This window comes from Vulpes lagopus, chromosome 3, assembly GCF_018345385.1.
Source record: "Vulpes lagopus strain Blue_001 chromosome 3, ASM1834538v1, whole genome shotgun sequence".
Classification (NCBI taxonomy): domain Eukaryota; kingdom Metazoa; phylum Chordata; class Mammalia; order Carnivora; family Canidae; genus Vulpes; species Vulpes lagopus.
The window spans coordinates 97727985-97750616 of NC_054826.1; the positions used below are offsets into that span (position 1 = coordinate 97727985).

The following is a 22632-nucleotide window of genomic DNA, read 5'->3' on the forward strand; positions in this document are numbered from 1 at the left end:
TGAGCCATTTCCTTTTTCTTCCAAATACAGTTCTTTTCCAACATTGCCTGCAACATCTTTGGTGCAGAGATTTTGGGGGTGGGGGAGGCACATGGGAAAAAGATAGGAAAAAACCCAGCCAATTGCACAAAGCCTTTCCCTGGAAAAGCCCAGGCTCTGGAGTGGTCAGGACTTGTGAACACCCTCCCCACCACCTTCTGGAGCTCCGGCTTTGCTGGTTGAGGCACAGATGGGGATCCATTCCATTTCCCATGTAAAAGAGTTGTCTGGGAGCAGGAGAATTGTGGCGTGTGTGTGCATGTGTGTGTGTATATATAATAGGCTATATTAGAAAATTCTCTATGTATAAATATAAAACACTGGTATCCAAACATGACACCACAGCAAACTAAAGTGCTTGACAGGAGTTGGGCATGTCTAAGTATATAGGTAAAACTATTATTCATCCTGAGTACCCAGGATGAGGGAGGGAGCTGGAGAAGCAAAACTATGGAGGGCCTCCTGGCGTGATGGGGATGGGGATAAAAGGATGTGCTGGCCCAAGCCAGGGCATCAAGGGCATCCTATGCCCCCCTGCCCCCGACCAAAGCCTTCTCAACCTGTCTGATCACTGTCCAAGGTCAACACCACACCTCATCTCCACTTTGACCCTACTCTGCCCACGGTGCTTCTGTCCACAAGGAGACCAGCATGGGAAAGCTGGGGAGGCGGGGAGGCTTGCTCCCACAGGAGAATGCTGGTCCGTCTGCACCCACAGCTTCCTCTGTCCACAGGGTTGGGGGTGAAGGAAACACGATGTATGCTGAAGGCAGGAGAGGAGGATTATTGTCATCATAATTAAGAATTTGAGAAATCAAATATCAATACTCCTCCAGGCCAGTCCCTGCCTGCTTTCCTCTTGGGCCTCCTCCTGGGTGGGAGCTGGAGTGGGGATGGGAGGAAGCTTTGGGGGCAGCTGACCGGGAAGCTGCCCTTTTATCTGCAAGCCCCAAGCAAAGCATTAGCACCTCCGCCATCCCCAAGACCCCTTCCCTGCAAAACAAGGCCCATTCTGGTCTCAGACCCACAGAAATGCCACAGGCAAATGGTCACCAGAGCTCCTGGGAGTAGAGGGGCCCCAGAGGGTGGGGAAGAGGCCCCCCAGGGACACAATGCTACAAGAATGGGTTGGTGGTTGAAGGTCTGGAGGCAAACGGGCTTGATGAGGATCCAGTCTGAAAAGAAACAACAGTCACCAATTAGGGGATTAGGGGAGAAAAGCTGCAGGCCAGGATTCCTTTCTCCCCCAGAACTGCTGAGCCTGAGGATTCTGGGAAAGTTGGTGAGCTGAGGCAAGTGGGGGGCAGGGGAATGTGGGAGACAGCAGGACCCACTGACTAACCCACTCACCGTTGCACGGCGAAGGCAGGGCTTCCACCCCACATTGCCCCATTCTCCTTCAAGGATTCTGCCCCCGACCCCCAGAGACAGGCCATCCCCCACACCAAGGCCATACTGGGCACTTGCCATGAAGGGATTGGTAGAGGTCCCAGCTGGCTGGCTCAGTTGCCTCTGACCCAGCTTGGCTGATCCTAGGTCGCTGAAGGAAGAGCCTGGGAAGCAAGAGCAAAAACTCAGCTGACAGTGTAAGCCCTTCCCCTCAAGCTGGTGCTGGCCAGCTTTGCTGGGCCTCCCTGCATCCTAAAGTGGCAGCAAGAGTGGGCCTTTCTACAATAAGGGTCTGGAGCAGAGTCAGAGGACACTGGCAGGTCTGTGGCTTCTCTGGTGCCCCCTACTGGTCCAAAAGGGAACTATTTCAGATATCTGACATCCTAACAGTCCTAATATTCATACCCAGCCCCAATTACTGCAGTCCCTTTGGGTGAGGAATGGGGTAAGAAAGGAGGGTGTGGTCTGAATCCCTTACCATTCTGCTGCTGAGTCATCGAGGTCTGTGGGGGGAACACTGGTGGTGGGAAGGTGTTGATAAAGGCCCTGGTGGGAGGCACTGTCTGGGGGAAGCCAGGCCCTGTACTGCTCATCCCAAAGCTGGACCCTGTAGAATGAGGACATGAAGGTCAGGAGAAGCTCTGGAAGGCAGGCTGGAGAACAGTTCTTCCTAGATCTGTCCAAGATGGGGACATGGGATAGAGTGTTTCCCTAACCAGAGGTACCCAGTAAAAGTACCCTGAGTGAGCCATTGGAAGTCTTCAGCTTTTTTGCAACCTAGTAAACCTGCCCTCTTCCTGCCCATGGTGGCTTGTAGCACAGACAGAGGGCACAGCAGTGCCGAGCATGGGTGTGGCCCAGAACTGGGGTCAGCTGCCAGCTACCTGTTAAACTGCATCAATGAAGGCAAAGTACTAGCCCTCTATGTGCCTCAGTGGTCTCATCTCTAAAAGTGGGACCATCCCCTTTCCTAGGGCTGCTGGGAAAAGCAAATCCTGGGTGTAAAGCCCTCAGCAGTGTTTGCCACACCGTCAGGTCAGCATGCAAGCTGCTATCAATCTCTCTTCCTGGTCTCAAGGTTTTCAAGAACAGCAACAACAAAAAGGTGGGGGTGGGGTGGGGTAAGTGTGCCTTTGAAGAGAGAAGAGCTGAGGCTGCAGTGGGATAGGGACTGAGGAGATCACAACACTCTGGCAGATGAAAGCAGAGACCAAGGGCAAGGCTGTAAGTGGGACACAGAAGGGAGAGAGGCTGGGTGCTGGGGGGATACGGCTGAGGGGCAAAGAGGGAGAGTCACTGCCACATCAGCCATTAAACCTGCAGAACCGGCTCCGGTAAGTAGCAGCTTGTTTTTTTGTAATTCTTAAATTCTGATCCTGGGACTTGGGTGCTTCTACTCTTTGCCCACTAGGTGGCCTGTAAGTGAAACCCGGTCTGGCCTGGTGAAGGGTGAGAGGGGGACTCGTTTCAGGAAGACCACAGCTGCCAGCTGAGGCTGTCTGCCACTCCTCCTGCAGAGGGGTGTGTGTGCGAGAGAGATAGACAGACAGAGAGAGCCAGAGACAGAAGGACAGAGAGAGACAGAGAAACAGAGAGAAGGGAAAGAGAGAAGGAAGGAGAGAGGAATTTGCACTCTGGGCAGAGTCTGGAGGCTTACCTGTGCCCAGGCCATTGGGCTGGAACGGGTTGGTGGAAGGCAGCGGGGCGTGAGTAGGAGGTACTGTAAAAGGGTTGGTGAAGGCTGCTCAGGGTGGAACAGGGTAGAGGCGGGAGAAAGAGAGGGTTACTCTTTACTCATGTAGTTAATATTGGGCTGATAGCATTCCTCACAGTCTTGGGGTGCTCTTTCTCTACTTCCCTCTCTATGGAAGCCCATTTCCTCTTGGCCTCAGATCCCCTCCCAGGGTCTCCACAGGCAAGACTCACCTCCGAAGGCAAGCCCTGTGCTGCCACCACCGCCACCAGCTGGGGCCGACTGGAGCGCAGGGACCTGGCCAGCCACCCCAAAGACGCTGTGACATGGAAAGAGAAGTCAGTGTGCAGGGCACCCAGGATCAAGGGACCAGGGGATGGCAAACCCTGTTCTGCTTGACGACGATGGGAGCAACTGAGCAGGCTGGGAAAAGCCTGCTGCCCCAGAGCAGATGTCTTGACCTACCTGCTGGGGATACCTCCAGCTGATGCTCCGGGCCCCAGGAGGCTGCCCATGTCTGGGAGGCTGTTGGGCTGACTGGGTGCAAGAGGAGAGGCACCAAATGGAGTCACCTGGCTGCTCCCTGGGCAATGACAGGAAACAGAACGGGGAGTGCAGGGGTGAGGCAGGAGGGAAGGTGCCAAAGAGATGGAGGTGGGGGGAGCAGGGGAGAAGTAGCAGAATGATGGCATGAGTGGCCCCCACTGGATTCTCTGAGCTTATTTCCCCCTGAATCATCCACTTCAGAGGGCCTTGAATCCAGCCAAGAATTCTAGGCAGTTTAGCCTTTCTCAGTCTCCCTAGTGCTCAAAGCCACCACTGCTGAGGGAAAGCTGCCCTCCCTTGGGTCAGGTCATTCATTGTCCCTTCTGGTCCAGTTTGACTCAGTTCTCATTTTTTCTTCAAGACCTGGAACCACCTGTCTTTTCCTCAAACCAGCATTTCCATGTATGAACAAATCACAGCAAGGGACAGGTAGAGGGGATGGGGGATGTGGGAGTGGGTGAGGAGCTGCGAAGGGCAGAAAGGCCCAGACACTCAGGAGCCTCTCATGGAAGGCAGAGTCCCCGCTGGAGCACTGAGTGGAGCTCTTCAGCTGAGAGCTTGGCTCCCACTCCTACCAGAGCCATCCTAAGGCCAGGGGCTTAGATCAGGGTTCCTCTGACCACTCTGGTCATCACATCTAAAAAAAAAAAAAAAGCACCTAGGGGAAGCTCACATGGGGGGCTTACAAAACAGCCTGAGAAGCAAGCCCAGGAAATTCCTGTCCTTTGGAGAAAGCCTCTTTATCGGTGTGTCTCAGTGTCATCTGTATGGTGGGAATCCTGTCAAGCTCTCTGGGCCTCTGGGCTGCTCTGAGGGTAAAATGAGGCTACATATGGGAAAGACTCGATTTTTATGGGTGCTGGGAGATGTATACTGAAGGGAAACACACTTTGCCTGGTGTCTGCCACATGACAGTGCTCAGGAATTGTTTGCTGCATGACTATGTGAGAAGTAGAGTGTGAGGAACTGAACTCTAGTTGGGGCCCTACTCCCTGCTACTGCTGTGACCTGAGCAAACTTATCTTATTCTCCTGAACTCATTTTTGTCCTCTCCATAGTGTGGTACATTCCTATGGTGTAGGCACACACCTATCTATGGTGGCACAAAGCGCCATAAAGACAGCCCCCACAAACCCTGGTAAGTATTCTCAGGAAGTATTCTGGAATCTGAAAAGTACACAAATGTGAGGGATCACCAAAGCCTATGATTTAAGAGACCATTTCTGCGGTCAGAGGAATAAGATGAGGTTTCAAAGGAAATGTGATGGCTAGCTCAGGTAGTAAATGCAAATGAACAAGAGGCTCTCCTAGACTCTCAGCTCCAGTCTTTCAGCGTGTTCCACCTCAGCCTTGAACAAGAGGCCCCACCTGTAGGTCTCCCCACCCTTCGGGTTCAACAGAACCATGTCTCCAGATGTGCCTTCCCCAACCTCTGTCTGAATGAGAGCCTGGTTTTCCTCTCATAACAGCCCTGTTCTTTGCCCTCAGGGCACCTGACATATTTGTAGTGACATATTTTTATTTTTGTTTCAACTGTGTCCCCTTCTAGACTAATTCCACTACCAGGAGTTTTCTCACAGATAGAAGTTGCAAATGTGCCCAACATGACACATGCAGGGTTATTAACAGCAGCACTGTTTGAGAGTAGAAGACTAAATATTCATCATTCATTCTACATATTCATCAACATAGGATGGATTAAATAAATTACGATATACACATAAGCAGGGCTATTGTGCGGCCGTAAAAAAAAACAATACAATGAGGAAGCTCTTCATGTACTGATAATAAAATCTAGCAGTACTGTTCAGTTAAAACATAAATCAAGGTGCAGAATGGTATGTCTATTATGCCACCAAGAGTGTTAAAAAAAAAAAAAAAGAGTCAGTGAAGGCCACAGGCTCCTCTTCCCAGAGGCCAGGTAACCTAAAGTCTGTTTGTGGGAAGAGAGGGATGTGATGGCAGAGGTGGAGAGTAGAGGTGAGACTCAGATAAGCAAGCTGATGGAAAAAAGCCTGTAGAGAGTGGGAAGAATCAACAGGTAACCTTCACAAGGGAAGACTCTTTTGCCTCCCAGAGGTGAGAGGAAGGGCCAGGGAAAGATAAAGACACTAGGCAAGGGAGGAATGGCAAAGCCAGGCTGGTTCTCAAATCCGTATTGCTCCCTGGCCCCCTCAAAGTTCAGCCTGGTTTCTCCTCAGTTAAGTTAGGGGCTTTTTTTTCTTTTCTTTTTAAAGGATTTTATTTATTTATTTGGCAGAGAGAGAGAGAACACAAGGAGAGGGAGCGGCAGGCAGAGGGAGAGGGAGAAGCAGGCTCCCTGTTGAGCAAGATGCCTGATGCAGAGGGGTGGGGGTGGGGGGACTGGATCCCAGGACCCTGGGATTATGACCTGAGCCAAAGGCAGACGCTTAACCAACTGAGCCACCTAGGTATTGGGGCTTTTTTCTAAAAACTCCAGAACAATCACTCAGGTCAGAAGCCTCAGTACTGCTCTAGGCCTGTCAGGGAGCTCCCAGGTGAGAGAAGGTGCTTGCCCCACTGGGCTGTGCCCTACTGGGCTGTGTCTCCTGACGGACACTAGAGGGCAGAGCCCGCCCTCACTCTGATAGGGTCCACAAAGGGCACTTTGTCAGCCCATTCTGGGAAGCTAGGTACACCTGTGTTCCTGTTTGCTTCTTCTGTACTTCCAGGGCCTCACTCCCTGTGGCTGGATTGGCATACAGGCCTTCTAGCAGTTTCAGGGGAAACTGCAGTTTTAGAAACTTCCCCTCTCCAGACTCCCCCTCAGAAATATAAAAATACAACCAGGCTTGTCAGAAAAGACACCCACCTCTCACCCAATCCTCCCTACTTTATACCCAGTAGTTCTTTATGTCACACTCAGAGAACCACCCTGGTGATCACGGTGCAGTGGGAAGTGAACAGGATCTGCCACTCATCAGCCATTGGGGTTTGGCCAAGTCACTGGCCAAGTTGAGCCGGTTTTGTCAACTACAAAATGGAGATCTTTCCTTCCTCATGGGGATAATATGGGGATGCTCCTAGCAATAGCAGGAGCCTCACAAGGGCTGATAGGCTCTGGCTGGCTGCAGACCAGCTGTGTTTTGAGATGACTAGACACTGGACAGAAGTTCACCTCAGGTTCAGCCAGGGAGGGCTCCGGGACTGACAGTTTCCTTCTCTTCTTCAAAGGTTGGCCTTTTGGACAAGGGATTGCGACAGGCATGCATCTCTGACAGGGCCAATTTATAACCACCTTGTATAGGCGGCTTTCTCTCTCCCAAGAGCACTTTCTTCCTGCTACACTGAATATTTCTGTGCCAGCTTACATTCTTACTGGTAGCATGCAAAAGGGCCAATTTCCCTGCATAGTACTGGCCATCACTAATCTTTAAATCTTTGAATATAACTTGCGAAATTATTATCTTACCCTAATTTGCATTTTCTCTGATTAGTCGAGAACATTTTCATGATTTTTTTCTGGGTATTTGCTGCTTGTATTCCTTCCTTGTTATCCTATTCTTTTTTACTTATGGGAGTTTTAGACATCTTTCAGGATACCTTTTATTTTATAGAATGTGACCTAGACAATTTCTATTTGTTAGAAATTGATGTGATGTCTCCTAGTCTGTGGTTAAATTGTAAAAGGGTTCTGTGTTTGAAAATTCTATCTTTTGGGACGCCTGGGTGGCTCAGTGGTTGAGCATGTGCCTTTGGCTCGGGGTGTGATTCCGGGATCCTGGGGTCGAGTCCCGCATCAGGCTTCCCCCGCAGGGAACCTGCACCTCCCTCTGCCTATGTCTCTGCCTCTCTCATGAATAAATAAACAATTCTTAAAAAAAAAAAGAAAAAGAAAATTCTGTCTTTTGATTACAAAGTTCTGCTTATATGTATTAGGTCAACCTTGTTCAAGTGTTACTCAAATGGCCTACTTTCTTCTTTATTTGTCTATCTACTCTATCTATTATTAATCTCATGAGTCTACTATCATCCCCCTCTCGGTCACTCTGTATTAGATTTTCATTGTGTCTAAGTTTTTGCTTTATGACTTTCAAGGCCACCCTGTCAGGTACTTTAAGTTGAGAACTTCTTTGTGAATTTTAACTTTCATCAATATGAAATGTCCCTCCTTGTCCCATTCAAAAAAATGAAAATAAAATAAAAACAAAAGCGAACAGACAATTTGAGGTGGCACAGCGGGAAGGCTGTGGGCAGAGTGAGAGTCGGGGAGTCTGGGCTCTGGGCCGAGCTCTGCCACTCTGTGGGCTGCATGACAGGGGAACCGCTGAACTGCTTCATTTGTACGATGGCTACATTTGAAGGTTCCTTCCAGACCTCAAAGCTCTCAGCTCAGAGGACCTGAGAGGTTTCCACCTTGGGTGGGCTATGAGGTGGGAAGAATAACTCACCAAAGCTGTAACTTCCAGTTAGCATCCGACTGGCTGGCAGTGAGGGTAGAGAAGAGGAAGGGTAGGTGGGTGGGGGAGGGGAGAAAGAGAGAGCGTAAGTCACTAGCTTTCTCCAGACATCAGGTCTTTATGGCACTCTGGCTGCCCTCCTGTGTGTCCAGGACATGCAAAGGCCAAGGGCCAGCCCCAAGGCTATGAAGACTTGATGTCTGGGGACTCAGGGAGGAACCAAATGTTTAATGACAGTCGCCTTTAGGGTCTCTTTCTTTTTTTGTGTGTGGGGGTCTCTTTGAACACAACACTGAAGATACATGCTTCTGTTCTAACAGGGGTGAGTGAGGACTTCTGGAGACTATCTTGGACTTTGACCCAGTGCTTGCCCTTTGGGCAGCATACATCGCAGACCATCAGAGCACTCTAGAGGAAAGGTCATGTCCGCTTTTGATTTTTCGAGGACTGGGATCCCCCAAACTTCCCGGTCAGAAATCTTCTATGCACACCCTGCACAACTGCTACTGCAACTGAGCTGTTTTCTCTACAGGACAAAATAGAGCAGTGGAGCCACTCTTCCTTTCCCAGGGCTGCTTCTCTTCCTCCCCTGTCTCCTTTGCCCAGATCTCTAGGTTGGTGCACATGTGAATGAAGGGCGATGTATGGATGTGGAAAACTGAACATAGTCAGAAGAGAGGAGGGGACTAGAATAGAGCAGGGCAGAATTTACCTGTGGCTGTTGGCTGGGCCTGGAAGGGGCCTTGGCCAGCTGGAGGAATGCTTCCAAATGCAGAAGAGCCGGGGCTACTGCCAAAGGCATCGAAGTTGGCAAAGCCTCCATGGGAAGGTGTCTGGCCTACAGGTGGAGGGAATATAAAGGCTATATATATAACATGCTCATAGAATTGTTATAATATATACTAATTCTGAAGGCCAAAGGGACATTGCCTTTCCACAGGGTCCTGTTCAGAGAGAGGTGGCAGGGGCCTGGGCAGAGGGCCAAATAACCACTGGGGGCAAGGGGACCTCAGAGGCCTCCAAGCTCCCTCTCCACCATCTTTTATCCTTACTCCATGAAGCATTCACATTTTTGTCAGGGCTTACTTTAGGCTGAATCATGTGGGAAAAAAAATTGGTTTTGGTGGGGAAGGGCTTGAGAAGAAAAACGGGAACTAGATACCATTTTATTCAACCCTCTGTTGGCTGCTGCCGATCTTTGGGAAGAGGGCAGCGGGAATGGAACACGTGATGAGCCCCCTGCCCCCATTTTAACAGAAAAAGAAAGTAATAAAAAGGTGATTTCCAGTGTTCTAATAGGAAGTGCCGGTAGTCCCAGACTGTGATGTTTTCTGGTCAAACTGGTAGATATAATCCTGGACACTCTCATTTGACCCCAGGCCTTCCAACTTTGATGCTTCAGAATTATCATCATGTTTGCAGGACGGGACAGGGGTGGGGACCTGGTCACCTCAAGGGCGTGAATTCCTTGTGTCAGGGGTATACACTGTGGGAATCTTCTCCCAAGCCCCACTTACCCCCAAAGGCTGGGAACGCAGCAAAAGCTGGTGCCACCTGGGGAGCAGCAAAGGGGTCTCCACCTATGTCGGCCAGCAAGTCAGTACTGGCTTTCTTGATGGAAGAGTGGGGAGGTGGCTGAGAGCTCCGGGGTTGGGACGTCCGAGGCTGCGACTGACAGATAGACTTGAGAGAAGGCATGACATAGAGCACTTGGGGTCCCAGACATGACAGGGCCCCTGCACGGCTCCCTAGGCTGCCCCCAGATAGGCAAGTGGAGAGAGAAGAGAGGGAGAAACTGCCCTCAACTGAGTGATTTTCTGGGCAGAAGCTGCCTGAGCCCCTCATGTACCTAGCTTCTTTGTCTTCGCAGTGTACCAGTTCCCAGAAGCAAACGTTTTAGGGCTTCTCAGAGAACGTAACCCTGAGATACACAGGGATGGTGCCAAGATTTTGCCCCCCCCAAGTAACCCAGAGCTGTTACTTCCTCATCTTTTCCAGGGGTTTGAGGCAGCATCCTGGCCCCTTCTGTGTTTCCTTGGAGCAATGGTTAGGTTTGAAGTCGATACTCTGACTTTCCTAAATACCACTTCCTGTTGGGTTCTTTCTTCCAAAAGATAGAAGAGTCTGAGGTGAGTCCAAGACATAGGCCTGAGAACCAACTCACACCTCCAATACTGTTGTCTGCTAAGTCCAGGGGATTGGACTTAGAAAACTGACATCCCTGTCTCCCAAATCCCCAACTAGCCTTGAAGGGCAGGTCTGAGAGTTACCTGGCTAGAGGTGGAGGCAGCAGCTGAGAGAGATGGCACAGGATCCCCCAGAAGAGTCCGCAGGGGCTTTCCTTCTGGGATGGAGCCCTGGATGGGGGTGGAGGCACTGCCTTTGGTATAAGCGGGCCCCTTGACTTGGTCTGGGGGGACATACCTTTGAGAAAGAATAGCCAGGCTGAAAGGAGGGGTAACACCATGCGCCATGCTCAGTGTAGGCACTTGAAATCACAGGTGACAGCCCAAGTCCCTTTGCCCTTTCCCACTGATTCCCTTGTTTGAACTAAAGGGAATTGAGCAACTCAGCAAAGTCCTGCCCATCCTGAGTATCCCATTTACTGTTGGATGCTCATTCTTTTCTGCAGTAGTGTTCACTTTGCTCAGATGTGGGCCTGTTTTTCCCTCCTCTCTCCTTTCTCTTTCTGACATCAAACCATTTGGGTTTTAAGTAATAATGTGTCAGTAGTGCTGCTGGACAGGTGAATCTATTTTTCAACTTCCTTTTTATTTTCTAGGTGTTTCTGCGAGTTCCTCATTCTCAGTCCCACAGAAAGTTTCTGCCACCTCCTCTTCTAAGTGCTCACAATCTATCCTGACAGCTCCTGTGACTTCTGATAAAATTCCCTCCACTCTAGCATATGTATGTGGTCTCTACTCTGGAAGCATCTTCTTTATCTGGAGGACACCCCCAGGAGGGACTCCAAAATGCTGTTTTGTCCACATCGATCTCCTTGTTGTCTGAGTTCTCTTCTCCACCCTATAGTTACCCCCAACATACACACACCCCTGAGATCAAGCAATAGGAAGGCCACCTAGGGAAAGAAAAAGCAAGGGGGAGCAGAAACAGTGTTTTTGTCACCAGGAAAATAGAACACATATACATTGTGTATGAAATGATGGGATGGGTTAAAAGCACAGAGTTCTAGGGTATGTGCTTCCAGCTGCCTCTTTGCATATATGGGCCCAGCTAAGCTATAAACCTGATTCACACTCCCACAGGCCTAGCCCCTCTCTAAGCAGCCTAGTATCTCCCCAAAAGAGAAGCATCAAAGTTAGTAACTGGGGACAAGTTGTCCTTTCATGTAGTTTCATGATTTTGAAGTCAGAATTGAGCCCTAACTGAATCTGGATGGAATATACTCAACCCAAGTCTGGCCTTTGAGAGAAGAACCAACTCAAGTCTGGAAACTAGACTGTCAGATAAATAATCCCTTTGGACATGCGTCTCCGTAGCAATATCCTTCCTCCTCCTTACCATCTCTTCTTCTCATATTTTTCCTGGAGAAATTCCTTCACCTTCTGAGGATCCCTGGAATCCGGTATTAAAGATGTCCGAGCATCAAAAAGACCCAGCCAAATCTTCCTGCAAACCTAAAGGAATGGATTCAGGTAACAGAGGAGTTCAGGCATAAGGCATGAGATGGGAATGATACTACTTCCAATTTATTTATCCATACATATTAATGAGCATGGACACATGTGAGGGTCTGGGTATACCCACAAAGTAGACGATCCATGGCTTCACAGAGTTGACCATCTAATGAGGAGGTCGTGCCTTAGGTAAGTAAAAACAGATTTATAATTAAGGGACGCCTGGGTGGCTCAGTGGTTGGGGGCCTGCCTTCAGCTCAGGTCGTGATCCCGGGATCCAGGATCGAGTCCCATATTGGGCTCCCTGCGAGGAGCCTGCTTCTCCCTTTGCCTATGTTTCTGCCCCTCTCTCTCAGTCTGTGTCTCTCATGAATAAATAAATAAATAAATAAATCTTAAAAAAATTGATTTATAATTACATATTATGACACATCTTGTAAAAGAAAAGAGAGGACCATAAGAATTATGGGGAATGAAATCTGGATGGGGGTGGGCTCAGGGATGATCGTCAGAGCTATGGCTTCCAGAACACCTCCAGAGGCCTTCCCTTGTCAGTATCCTCTAAGTAAGCCAGTCACCCACAAGCTAGGAGGACTGGACTGCTAACAGCAAGGACAGTGTCTTCCCACCACCAGCAGATTTAGCTGGGGAAGGGGTTTAACCAACATTCGAGTACATGGCATGGGCTTATACCCAGGGTTCTGAGGGTCAGATTGGTAGAGCTGGCTCCAGATCTTACTCTGAGTCAATTCTGAATGCTCATCAACGTGGTGCTCTAAATGTCAAGGGGCAGTCTTCCCTGTGAGTGCCTAGGAGTCACCCCCTATAGAGATTTTGCTCCTTTCCCTGCTTTCTCTAACAAAGGCCTAGACAAACCATAATTTGTATAATGAAGATTCTATGGATATACAAATATGCATAAGACATAGTCAATACTAAAAAATAAAAGAAACTGGACCAAAAAGGAAAGCTGTGGGTTTTTTCCATAATCATGAGACACAGCTCCCCTGGCCAGCAGGGCAACTATAGCCAGTAACCATTCCATCGGTGCTGGCTTACCTCATTTCCACGGGATTGCAGGAACACTACTTCAGGCTCAGTGAAAGTTGTCATGGAGATGGACTTGACTCGATGGGGAGGGTTCAGGCCTCTCCTGTGAGAGAGAAACAGGAAGAGAAGTACAACGTGGTTAGTGGTTAGCACTGCAGGTCTGTTTATGGGAGGATGGGGAAGGAGAAAGGAGAAGACAACACATCAATTGAGGTAGAACTCAGGTAGAATTCCCTGACGAAGCTACTTCCTGATTCAAGGAAAGAAGGGAAGTGAGACTGTTTTGGCAGCTTTTAATGAGAGTCAGGGGTGTGTTGGGATCCCCTCATTCTGGAGAAGAAGGTAGGGCCTGCCTATCCAGAAGCCTTGTCTCCCTTGCCTGGGTTCCATGGCAGGGAACCTGCCTTCTCTCCTAGCAGGGTTCCTCCTGCAGGCTGAGGGGTGGGTAGGGTGGGGTGGGGTGGGGGGTTACTTCTGGGAACTCAGAGATGTGCCCACATCCCATTTCCTGTTTTGCCATAGTTTTATACCTGGCTGCCTCTCCTCTTTGTCTAGACAGGAAGTGTGATGGTAGGGATGGAGAGGGGTCCCTCTCTTTTATTAAGAGATCTCTGAGAAAAGAAATAGTCCAGACCTTCTCAGCTCTAGATCTTTCGATGAAGCAGGAGGAAGTCAGAGTTAACCATGAGATACGAGATTGGCATGAGTCAGGAACATATATCCTGTAGTGATGCTTTTGTGTCAGCTCTGTGTATTCTGTTAACTCTCTGGGAGTCTATTTGTGCCCACAGAAGCCCTATAGAGATTACAGTAGACAAGAAAGCTTTCTTGCCCACACTCAACTGCCCTCTGGAGTGTTCTAACAAGGGAAACTTGGCGTTAAGCCAGGTTCCCCTTTCCTTTTCCCTTAAGTTTTACTCTGGTCCAGACCAACTGCATTCATCGGATGAAAACAAAACTGGCCAAACTACAACAAATAAACCAGACCCTGGGACCAGGTTGTGAAAGAGCATTGGCATATGCAGGAAAGATAGTCTCAGCTGATGAGGCCTCTTCAGACTTTCACTCCCCTGAAAATGGGCAAATCAAGATGTGAAAATAAAAGAAACTCTAAAAGAGGGTCCCGGTTGATGCCATCGGGATCAACCAGAGGGAAGGAGGAGATCACACAATTTACCAAATGGAAATCCTAGAGAAATTTCATGCTAACAGGTATACCCACAAAATGAAGATGTCCCTACGAGTCTAGAAGATTGGCAGTGTGCATGTTAGTGTCTGTGTAAGGGTATGCCAAGGCGGTGGGGCGTGGGAGGGGGGACAGGTGACATGATATAGAGTGAAGAGTGAAGAGCAACAGTTCCTTTGGATAACACATTACCGATTGTGGGATTCTAACAAAGGACAGGACACGGAAGGCTACAATTGAAGGTATTTTCAGCAATTCTGCTGCTAGCCTTTTAAGTAAAGGGTCTCTAAATAACCCTTTAAAAGACATTACCAAAGAGGACTGATGCCCTAAAGAAAGATTAGAGTAGAGAAATCCAAAAGCAAGGCTTTATAACTACAGGTCAAACAATAGCTCTTAAACTTGATCTACCCTGAAGACTCTTCTAATCATATTTCAGAGATATTCCAGTTTTCTCTCTTAAAGCCTTACTAATGGCCTTGTTTTATTTTGAAGTCCAGACAGACTTTTATATTCTTTCCCTAGCTCTTGGTCACCTTAATCTCTAGGCTCTTCCCTCGCAAAATGCCAGATGTTCTAAGGTCCAGCCAAGCAGACCTCTCCGTTCCTATGATCCCAGTTCTTATCTTCACCACTTACTTAGAAATATTTCCTTTGCCAAAATACAAGGCATAATGGTAGGCACTCTGGGGGTGCAATAGGACAGCTGTTTACCACTATATACCACATATATCACATTTCATGTAGGACTTAGTCCTTGATCAGCCGATGCTTGCCTACAATGACCCTAGGAGCCTAGACAAAGATACTCCTCAACATAGTTGGGTGCCATTTTAGGCACACACAAGCCGGATCAGAGAGAATGTGGCACCAGGATGCAGCAGTGGGGGAAGGAAGGAACTGGTCATGGGAAAAGTAAAATGTATTCTGTTTACACTAGAAGAACAGATTTAAAGCCTATCACAAAAAGGTCATTGACATTTCCTGAAAGGACAACCAGGAACTGTTAGCAAAGTGTAAACAGGGAGGTGCTTCCTGGGGGAGGAGATGGGATTTGACCCATTCATCAGTCTAGAGGGGATGATTGGAACAACAGAACTTCCTATGGCTAAGCTTGGACTGGAGAATTTTGGGAGGGTGGGGTGGAGGGTGGAAGATAGGATGAAGGGAAAGCAGAGAAAATAAGTGATTTAGGTGCTTTGGGCCAAATGAATCTTGAGGGAACAGGATGTTTCCATAGCACAGTACAAAAAGCACTGCTCTGACCTTGATGTCTGTAGACTGGATTATGTATAACTAGAGCCACAGTCTGGGGGCAGGGAAAATTCTCTACAAGGCAACATTCTGCAGCCCAGGAAGAGGACCTAGTTACATGGCCTATGAGTCAGAGCATTTTGTTTCTGAATCAGAGAGAGGTCATTGCTGGCTGAACAGAAGCAATTTAGAAACAAGAGCCCCTCTCCTCCCAGTAGCTGAAATCAAATGTTAGAGGAGTGTTGGGTCTCTCTGGGGACATAGCAGGATCATGCGAGGGGCCAGATCTGAGTCACTGGCCTGAAAACAAACAGACTCAAGTCTCCAACTTGTACCCAGTCTCCCCAACATGACTCACAGGTTCTCCCCAAAAGAAGTGAGAGCTAGAAGGAGACACTGCCCTTTGGTTATCACAGCAAATCCATTCTGTTATTTCTAACAGGAGGTTCTGGGGGAATGCAGAGATAAATTTATTTGCCCAGAATAGGGTAAGTTTTTCCAACTGAAAGCAAGTATATTACTAGGACTTGAGCCTCAGCCCAGTCATGACGCCTTTGACTTCAGTTTCTGTTTCTTGGGGCACCTGACCGGCATTTGAAGTACTCTGCATCCTTCTATGAAGTGCCCTGAATTACTGGCAGCAAAGCAAACTGCAGGGACCCTAAAGCCCGCCCAATTTTCTCTCCTTGCCTCTCTCCCCCCTCCCTTATGATCACACAACTATTTCTACAAATACCACACCTTTTGTTTTTCTGTGGTCATCTCCCTCACAACCCAGGTTTTGCTTTTATCTTGCTTCATGAAAGTCTCAAACTTGCTCAGCTGCTCAGATAAGAAGGTTCTGTCAGGCCAACAATGGAAAAAGACAGTTCTACCCAGCACCCAAGTTCTTTCATTTGTGCCGAATTTGGACTCGGGAATTCCTGACTTCTGAATATTTAGTGTTCAAATTCATACCTCCCAGGTGGGGTTTCTTTGCTTCTGGGATTCTAGTCCTCTCTGCCTCTGACCAGGGTTCAGCTAAACCACTGTTGGCTCTTATCTTGGACCCAAACATCACCAAAAAGAGTCCCTATTAGAGACTGTTACCAGTCCCTAATAGGAGAGCTCCCCTATTACCTGCTCCAGGCTCAATTTCACTAATTTTACAAAACTTCCTCCTGATCTAAAATTCCTGCAACAATGATAAACTGCTGTCCACTCATGTAGAGCCACACAGAATCCTCTGCCTTCCTCTTCAGGCTCATTCCAAATCCTTTTACATTGTTTCTCCTTCTTCTCATCTCTTTGGATGAAAGGTGAGGCAGGAGGGGATGGAGGGATGTGACTAATACAGGGGCAAGAGACATGTCTATCTCTCTGAGACGGATGGAAAAGTACTGAATTATTGAACAACACACTATGCCTTTTCTTCCATGGAGATAAAAGTGCCTCAACCAGGAACCACTACCAGCAAGGCCAGATGGGGAAACTAAGGCACAAGGAAGTTAGGAACTTGTCATAAAGAAAGAGCTGTCAAGCACACCTCACACCCAGTCCAGAGCTCTGTCCACCTGACCTGTGACTTAATCCTGCTGTGGGAATGAAGTTGTGCAGAAGTAGAGGAGACAAGTTATATATTATTGAGACCTGAAGGATGATGGATTAAAGAATGAACTCAAACATCTAGGTTAGGGAAGCATGCCACAGACTTTGCTGAAAAGACTGGGTGTCAAAGATAGTGCCCAACCCTGATGTCAATGACATTGTAGGCCTCAGAATCTATTTTCTTTTTTTTTTAGAATCTATTTTCTTATTAAAGAAATGTGGTTTATTCATTGAGGCATCCAGGCAAACCAGAGAAAGAAAAAAACTTGAAGCCACTGCTTTGGAAAAAGCACTTTTTAGCAGCAATTTTTACCCTGTCCTAGCTTTGTTCTGTAGTAGAAGAGTCAGACACAACCAAAGACACAGCTGAATGTATATTTTGGGGAAATGAAAAGGACCTATATCCAGGTTAAGGAAACTAGGTATTGGACGAAAACCAAATGAATAAAACTAGGTCAAATTTGGGACCTACAATTGTGGCAGCATGTATATAAATTTAGAAACAGACAAAACTAGCAGCTTCTCTCTTAGTCCCTCACACCAACGCTGTGGTTTTCTGCTAGAGCTTAGAAAGTATTTCTCATGAAAAAAGAAAATGAGAATGAGCTTGTACATGTAGTGACAAAGCCATAGTCATACCCACCCACCAGTATTAAAATCAAAAATTTTCTCCAGATCTTGGGAAATTCAACTTTGGCTGCAACAGTCAACTTTGCTCCATCAGACTGTGCAGCCAGCTGGGAACTTTGGAAATTGAGCTCACTGCCCTCAGAACACTCCATTCCCCTAATAAATGGACATATTTGTAACATACATGCTTAATAGAGAGCTGGCTTTCAAGATAAAGCCTGTCTCACTGTCTCCTTTCCCTGGCTATGGTGCTAAAGTGTGGGACTTGAATTCCCATCCCCTTCATACTGTTGTTCTTTTTTTTTTTTTTTTTTTTTTTTAAGATTTTATTTATTTATTCATGAGAGACACAGAGAGAGAGAGGCAGAGGGAGAAGCAGGCTCCATGCAGGGAGCCTGATGCGGGACTCGATTCCGGGACTCCAGGATCACGCCCTGAGCCAAAGGCAGTTGCTCAACTCCTGAGCCACCCAGGAGTCCCCTGTTGTTCTTTAAACAAAGAATATTTTTTCTCTTTTCATCATCCTACCTCAACATGAGCTCCTATCACTCTCCAGCCCATGCTGAGCTTAATTTAACTTCACAGCACTTATTATCGGCAATTATATATTTAATGATTGATTTAGATAGAGTCCATGGCCTCCACTGTGGTATAAGCTACATAAAGATGGGTACAATTTTGTGCACTGCCATATCTCCAGTGCCTGAGACCATATCTGGGGCTTGATAGGCACTCGATAAATACATGTTGACAGACTGAATGAATGAATGGACAGCCTCCTGACCTACCACAATTTTCACTTCCCAGTACCACAAAAATCCTGATCTTTGGTCAATCAACCATGTGGATTTAAGATGTTAGTTGGTCTAAGTGTCACCCTGGAGCCATGCCCCTCCGTGTCTTTAGAACTGTGTGTGCTCTCTTGTCACTCTGCAGCCAGTAGTAAGCATCCCACACCTCACACATTGTTTAGGGCCCACCTGCCAGGTCCTGCCAGCACCTGTCTGTCCCAGGGCACAGGCAATACTTTTTATAAAGTTCCTATGTGTGGCCCTACTTAGTTCATGCTAATTAGAACTCCAATGAGTTCTATATGGTGAGAAGTACCACCAGAACCCAGGCAGACAGTCACAGCCAGGGCAACCAAAGCTTTCTTCTAGAGTTTCTTCTGATATTTCTCTCCTTATAATGTCAACCTGCCTTGAGTTTACTGTGCACAAGTGATAAAGTTCTAAAACTGTGCACTGATATTTAAGGAGTTAACTGTTCTAGCAAAAGAAATCAGGTTTTTAATGTGTGCCAGATCCCTTGACCCTCCTTCTGTCCTGATTCAGGGATATTCATTATAGAAGGGAAATGTTATCTATGGGATACTTTAAACCAAGATCTATAAAATAATAATAGTGTCAGCTCTCCCATTTAGTTATGCTTTATCTTTTGTGCTGCACAGCTAACCATGGGAATGAATTAACACTGTTTCCAAACATTTTCTTCCTAGGACCTAGACTCTGATATACCATCAGTTTTATCTGCCTGCTCCCAGACTCTATAATCAGATTTTCCTCTTCACAACAGGATCTTCAGAAATCTGTTCTTTCTCTTTCTGCTATAAATAGTCCTAAACTTTGCTCTTTCTCTCCTCAGAGTACTTGTCCCAGTCTCAGGTCTATCCTTTTGCTTCATTTAAGTCTCTACTTTTTGACACATTCCTGTTTGAGTTCTAATTGTTGTCCCAGGAGCCATAATGGCTTTCACTTAGACCAAAGTCATTACACACAAGTGGGGTTGATCAGAACAAGGAGGTAAAAATCAAATAGAGAAATAATCCTACACTGTTATCTTAGGAGACTTGGATCTTCATTTCTGATCTGCCATGATCCTAACTAATATCTAATAACAAATGCTGAAAACAGCAACCCCCATATGGCACTGGATAAATCAGTAAACCTCTCTTTGCTTCTGTTCTCCCATCTGTCATGTAAGAACAGTACTGCTCCCTTCTTGGCTCCTAAAGATGTAAGAAGAAACAAGGAAAGCACCTTTTGTTAAATACAACACCAACCAACTAGACAAATATCAATGTATTAAAACCATCCTAAGCAAGTCCAAATAAATCTCTTGATAAACTTATACAAAATAGAGATACAGGGTTGGTATCTGATGTTAATCAGGCATCTAACCAAATAATTCCCTACGAGGAAAAAGAAACTTACCCTGTAACCAGAAATCTGGCCTAGAACTGTGGCTCTAAATTAGTTCAGGCATGACCAAATTCAGTGCCAGTGCCAAGTGCAGCACTGCAGATTATACAAAATTCCCCCAAATCTAGAAAGAGCTGCCAGATGCTACTCCCAGGATCAAGCCATGGCAACAAGAAGCTTAAAGGTATAAACTATTACACTTAAGGATGGCTCATCCAGATCCCCAAACCTTTGGAAAAGTTAAGCTCTCTAACAGGGCAACCCACCAGCTCTCTTAAGATGTGTCAGAAATCTACCTCTGGGTAGTAGTCCACAGCCCTGCACCATTAGGACCTGCACCTGAACACCGCAACATGGCTCCTTACCTGTCACTCTTTCTACTCTGTTAGCCCGGGTTAACTTACCTATTTTAAATTGGTTTCTCCATCTCACACTCCAGGATGGGTACAAGCCAGAAGGAAGAAAAGTACACCTTCATCTAGAGCCCAGCTTATTCTACTCCTCTCCTGTTTGTCCCCCACCTAAACAGAGTTCCCTTTCAAGGTGTGTGTCATTCTCGGGCGCTTTCAATGTCTAACCACCTCCCCACCCCGGCTCCCTTCAACTCTCCCTACTTTCGGTCCGCCTGCCCTCCCTTCGAGAGTTTCTCCCTTCTTCTCCGGTGTCCGTCCTTTCCCCTGCAACGCGACTCGCATCGTGTCTTGTCTCCGCGGCCAATTTCCTTTCCCCGTGACAGCTCTGCAGCAGACGACCCTCTGAGCGCATCAGGCGCTTCCCCAGGCCTCTCCGCCACCACCCCTACCTCAGCTCGGTCCCCTCGCCCCGATCCCCGCTGCCTAGCCCCCTGCCCCCCTCCCACCCGCCGACACTCCGTGGCCCCTTCCCTGTCCTGCCCCATCCCCCCCCCGCCAGTACACTCACAGGAGGCCGGAGCAGGTGGTGCAGACGAAGCTGCCCACGGTGATATCTACGTAGGTGACCCCGCGCTGGGCGCACTCGAAGCAGTGACGGTTCCCGGCCTGGCTGCAGCCGCCCAGCTCCCGCACCCGGCGACACCACACCTCCGAGGCCGCCTCCGCCTCCGCCTTTCCCCCGCTGACCCCGCCACCGGGGCCTGGACCCTTCTTCGCCGCCATCACCATGGTTGTCCGGTCCCTCGGACCACCTCCCCGCAAGTCAGCAATTGGCCCTTCAACTACGGCCACCTTCCCGCCTCCTCTGCCTCCTCCGCACGCCCGGCTCCCCTGACAGAAGCTAGGGAGCCGGCGACGTCCGCGGGAGACTCCTCAACCCCTTGCCTCGCCTATTCTGCACGCTGATTGGCTAGTCTCCTCCCACCTCCTCACTCTGATTGGCTCGACTTTGGACGGCCTTGGGTTGCGGGAGCCGCCAACGCCACGCCCCACCGCCTTCACCCGCAGGCCTCTCCCATTGGCCCACAGAGACCCTTGCCGGGAGAACTATGCGTGCCCTCTCCCTGTCCCCGCCCCCTCTCGCCACTGCCTCCACGGCGGCCCGCCTCCCAGATTCGATTGGTGAGTCCAGCTAACACGGGCTCCGACGCCGACCCTGATTGGCTGTTGAGGCTGCAAAGTTAGCGCGCGAGCAAAAGTAGGTGTCTGGCGCGTGCGCAGCCCTGGTCCTCTTGGATGATGACGTTCATTCCCGCCAAATTTCAAAGGTCCAGTCTCCGCTGGATGTGCGGAGAGGTATGAAAAGCAGAAGAGAAGTGGCGAAAGAGGGGGAACCAAGGGGAGGAGGAAAAGAAGGGAGCCCCCAGAGGAATGGGAGGGAAAAGGAGAGGAAGTGCTTTATAAATGCTATTTCATTTACTCCTAACCTACGCCACAGGAAATATCATTTTATAGAGAGTTTAGGTTATACGACTCGAGGGAGGTCACATGGCTGATACGTGGCCCAACCAGGATTCTTATGTGGGTTGTCTGACTAGAAACCTGCTTTTAACCACCACACTATCCGTGATACAGTTTTGACAAACATGCATTGAGTGTCTAATCGGTCAGGCACTGTTCTATCTAGTCCAGGGAAGTCCAGTAGTGAACCAAAAATCAAAATTCCTATCCTCATGGAGCTTACCTACTAGGAGGGGGAGGCAAATGATAAACACATGAAAGAATCATCGATTAGTGATAAGTCCTACACAGAGAATTAAAATAAGGGTATTGTAAGGGAGAGTGACTTTTTGGGTATTTTTAGATTGGTCAGGGTAACCATCTCTAATGATATCTCTCAATGATATTTAAGGTGAGACCAAAATAACTAAAAGGAGTCAGCCATGAGAAGATATGAGGAGAACAACCCAAAGGGAGGGAAAAGCAAGTGCAAATCCCCTAGAGCATGAAGAAACTTTTGAAGCAGCGAAAAAGAAAGCCAGAGTGATGGGATGCCTGGGTGGCTCAGCGGTTGGACGTCTGCCGTAGGCTCAGGGTGTGATCCTGGAATGTGGATGGAGTCCCGCATCAGGTTCCCTGCAGGAAACCTGCTTCTCCCTCTACCTATGTCTCTGCCTCTCTGTGTGTGCCTCTTATGAATCAATCAATCAATCAATCAATCAATCTTAAAAAGAAAGAAAGAAAAAGAGCCAGAGTGACTGGAGCATGGTGAGTGAGGGGAGAATGGAAGGGATTGTCCTGCAGTGCAAACTGATCACATAGAACCAACCTTCCAGGCTTTCATAAGGAGTTTGGGTTTTCTTCTAAATGTGATGGGAACCTGTATTTGTTAGAATTAGGTCCTACTATGACATAATACGTCAAATAATTGGGGCTTAAACAAAATGAAGTTTATTTATCTCTCATGTAAAAATCTAGGTAGGCATTTCAGGGCTGGGGGGTTTCTCCACTATGTCAGGGCCCCAGACTCCTATCTTGTTGCTCACAGGGCGTTACCTCCACTCCCAAGTCTATATTATGATCTATTCCAGCTTCAGCCATCATACCTGTTATAGCAGCAGGAAAGAGCCTGCTCCTTTTAAAGA

At 48.1% G+C, this 22632-nt stretch overlaps 1 protein-coding gene across 5 annotated transcripts; it reads right to left on the reverse strand.

Moving 5' to 3' along the window:
• AGFG2 (ArfGAP with FG repeats 2) lies at window positions 1-20914 on the reverse strand. 5 transcript variants are annotated; one of them, XM_041748006.1, is made up of 13 exons: window positions 20556-20914; window positions 12786-12879; window positions 11611-11726; window positions 10359-10512; window positions 9606-9753; window positions 8801-8926; window positions 8080-8112; window positions 3587-3704; window positions 3355-3440; window positions 3086-3169; window positions 1907-2035; window positions 1507-1592; window positions 1-1214 (listed from the first exon to the last, which is right to left on the reverse strand). In XM_041748006.1, the coding sequence occupies exons 1-13, from the start codon at window positions 20774-20776 to the stop codon at window positions 1155-1157; spliced, it is 1455 nt and encodes a 484-aa protein (XP_041603940.1). In that variant the 5' UTR covers window positions 20777-20914; the 3' UTR covers window positions 1-1154. The 5 variants fall into 5 exon arrangements, with proteins under 5 accessions (XP_041603940.1, XP_041603939.1, XP_041603941.1 ...); XM_041748005.1 differs by having other exon boundaries at window positions 9606-9759; XM_041748007.1 differs by having other exon boundaries at window positions 3086-3148; window positions 9606-9771.
• Window positions 20915-22632: the final 1718 nt, after the last annotated feature.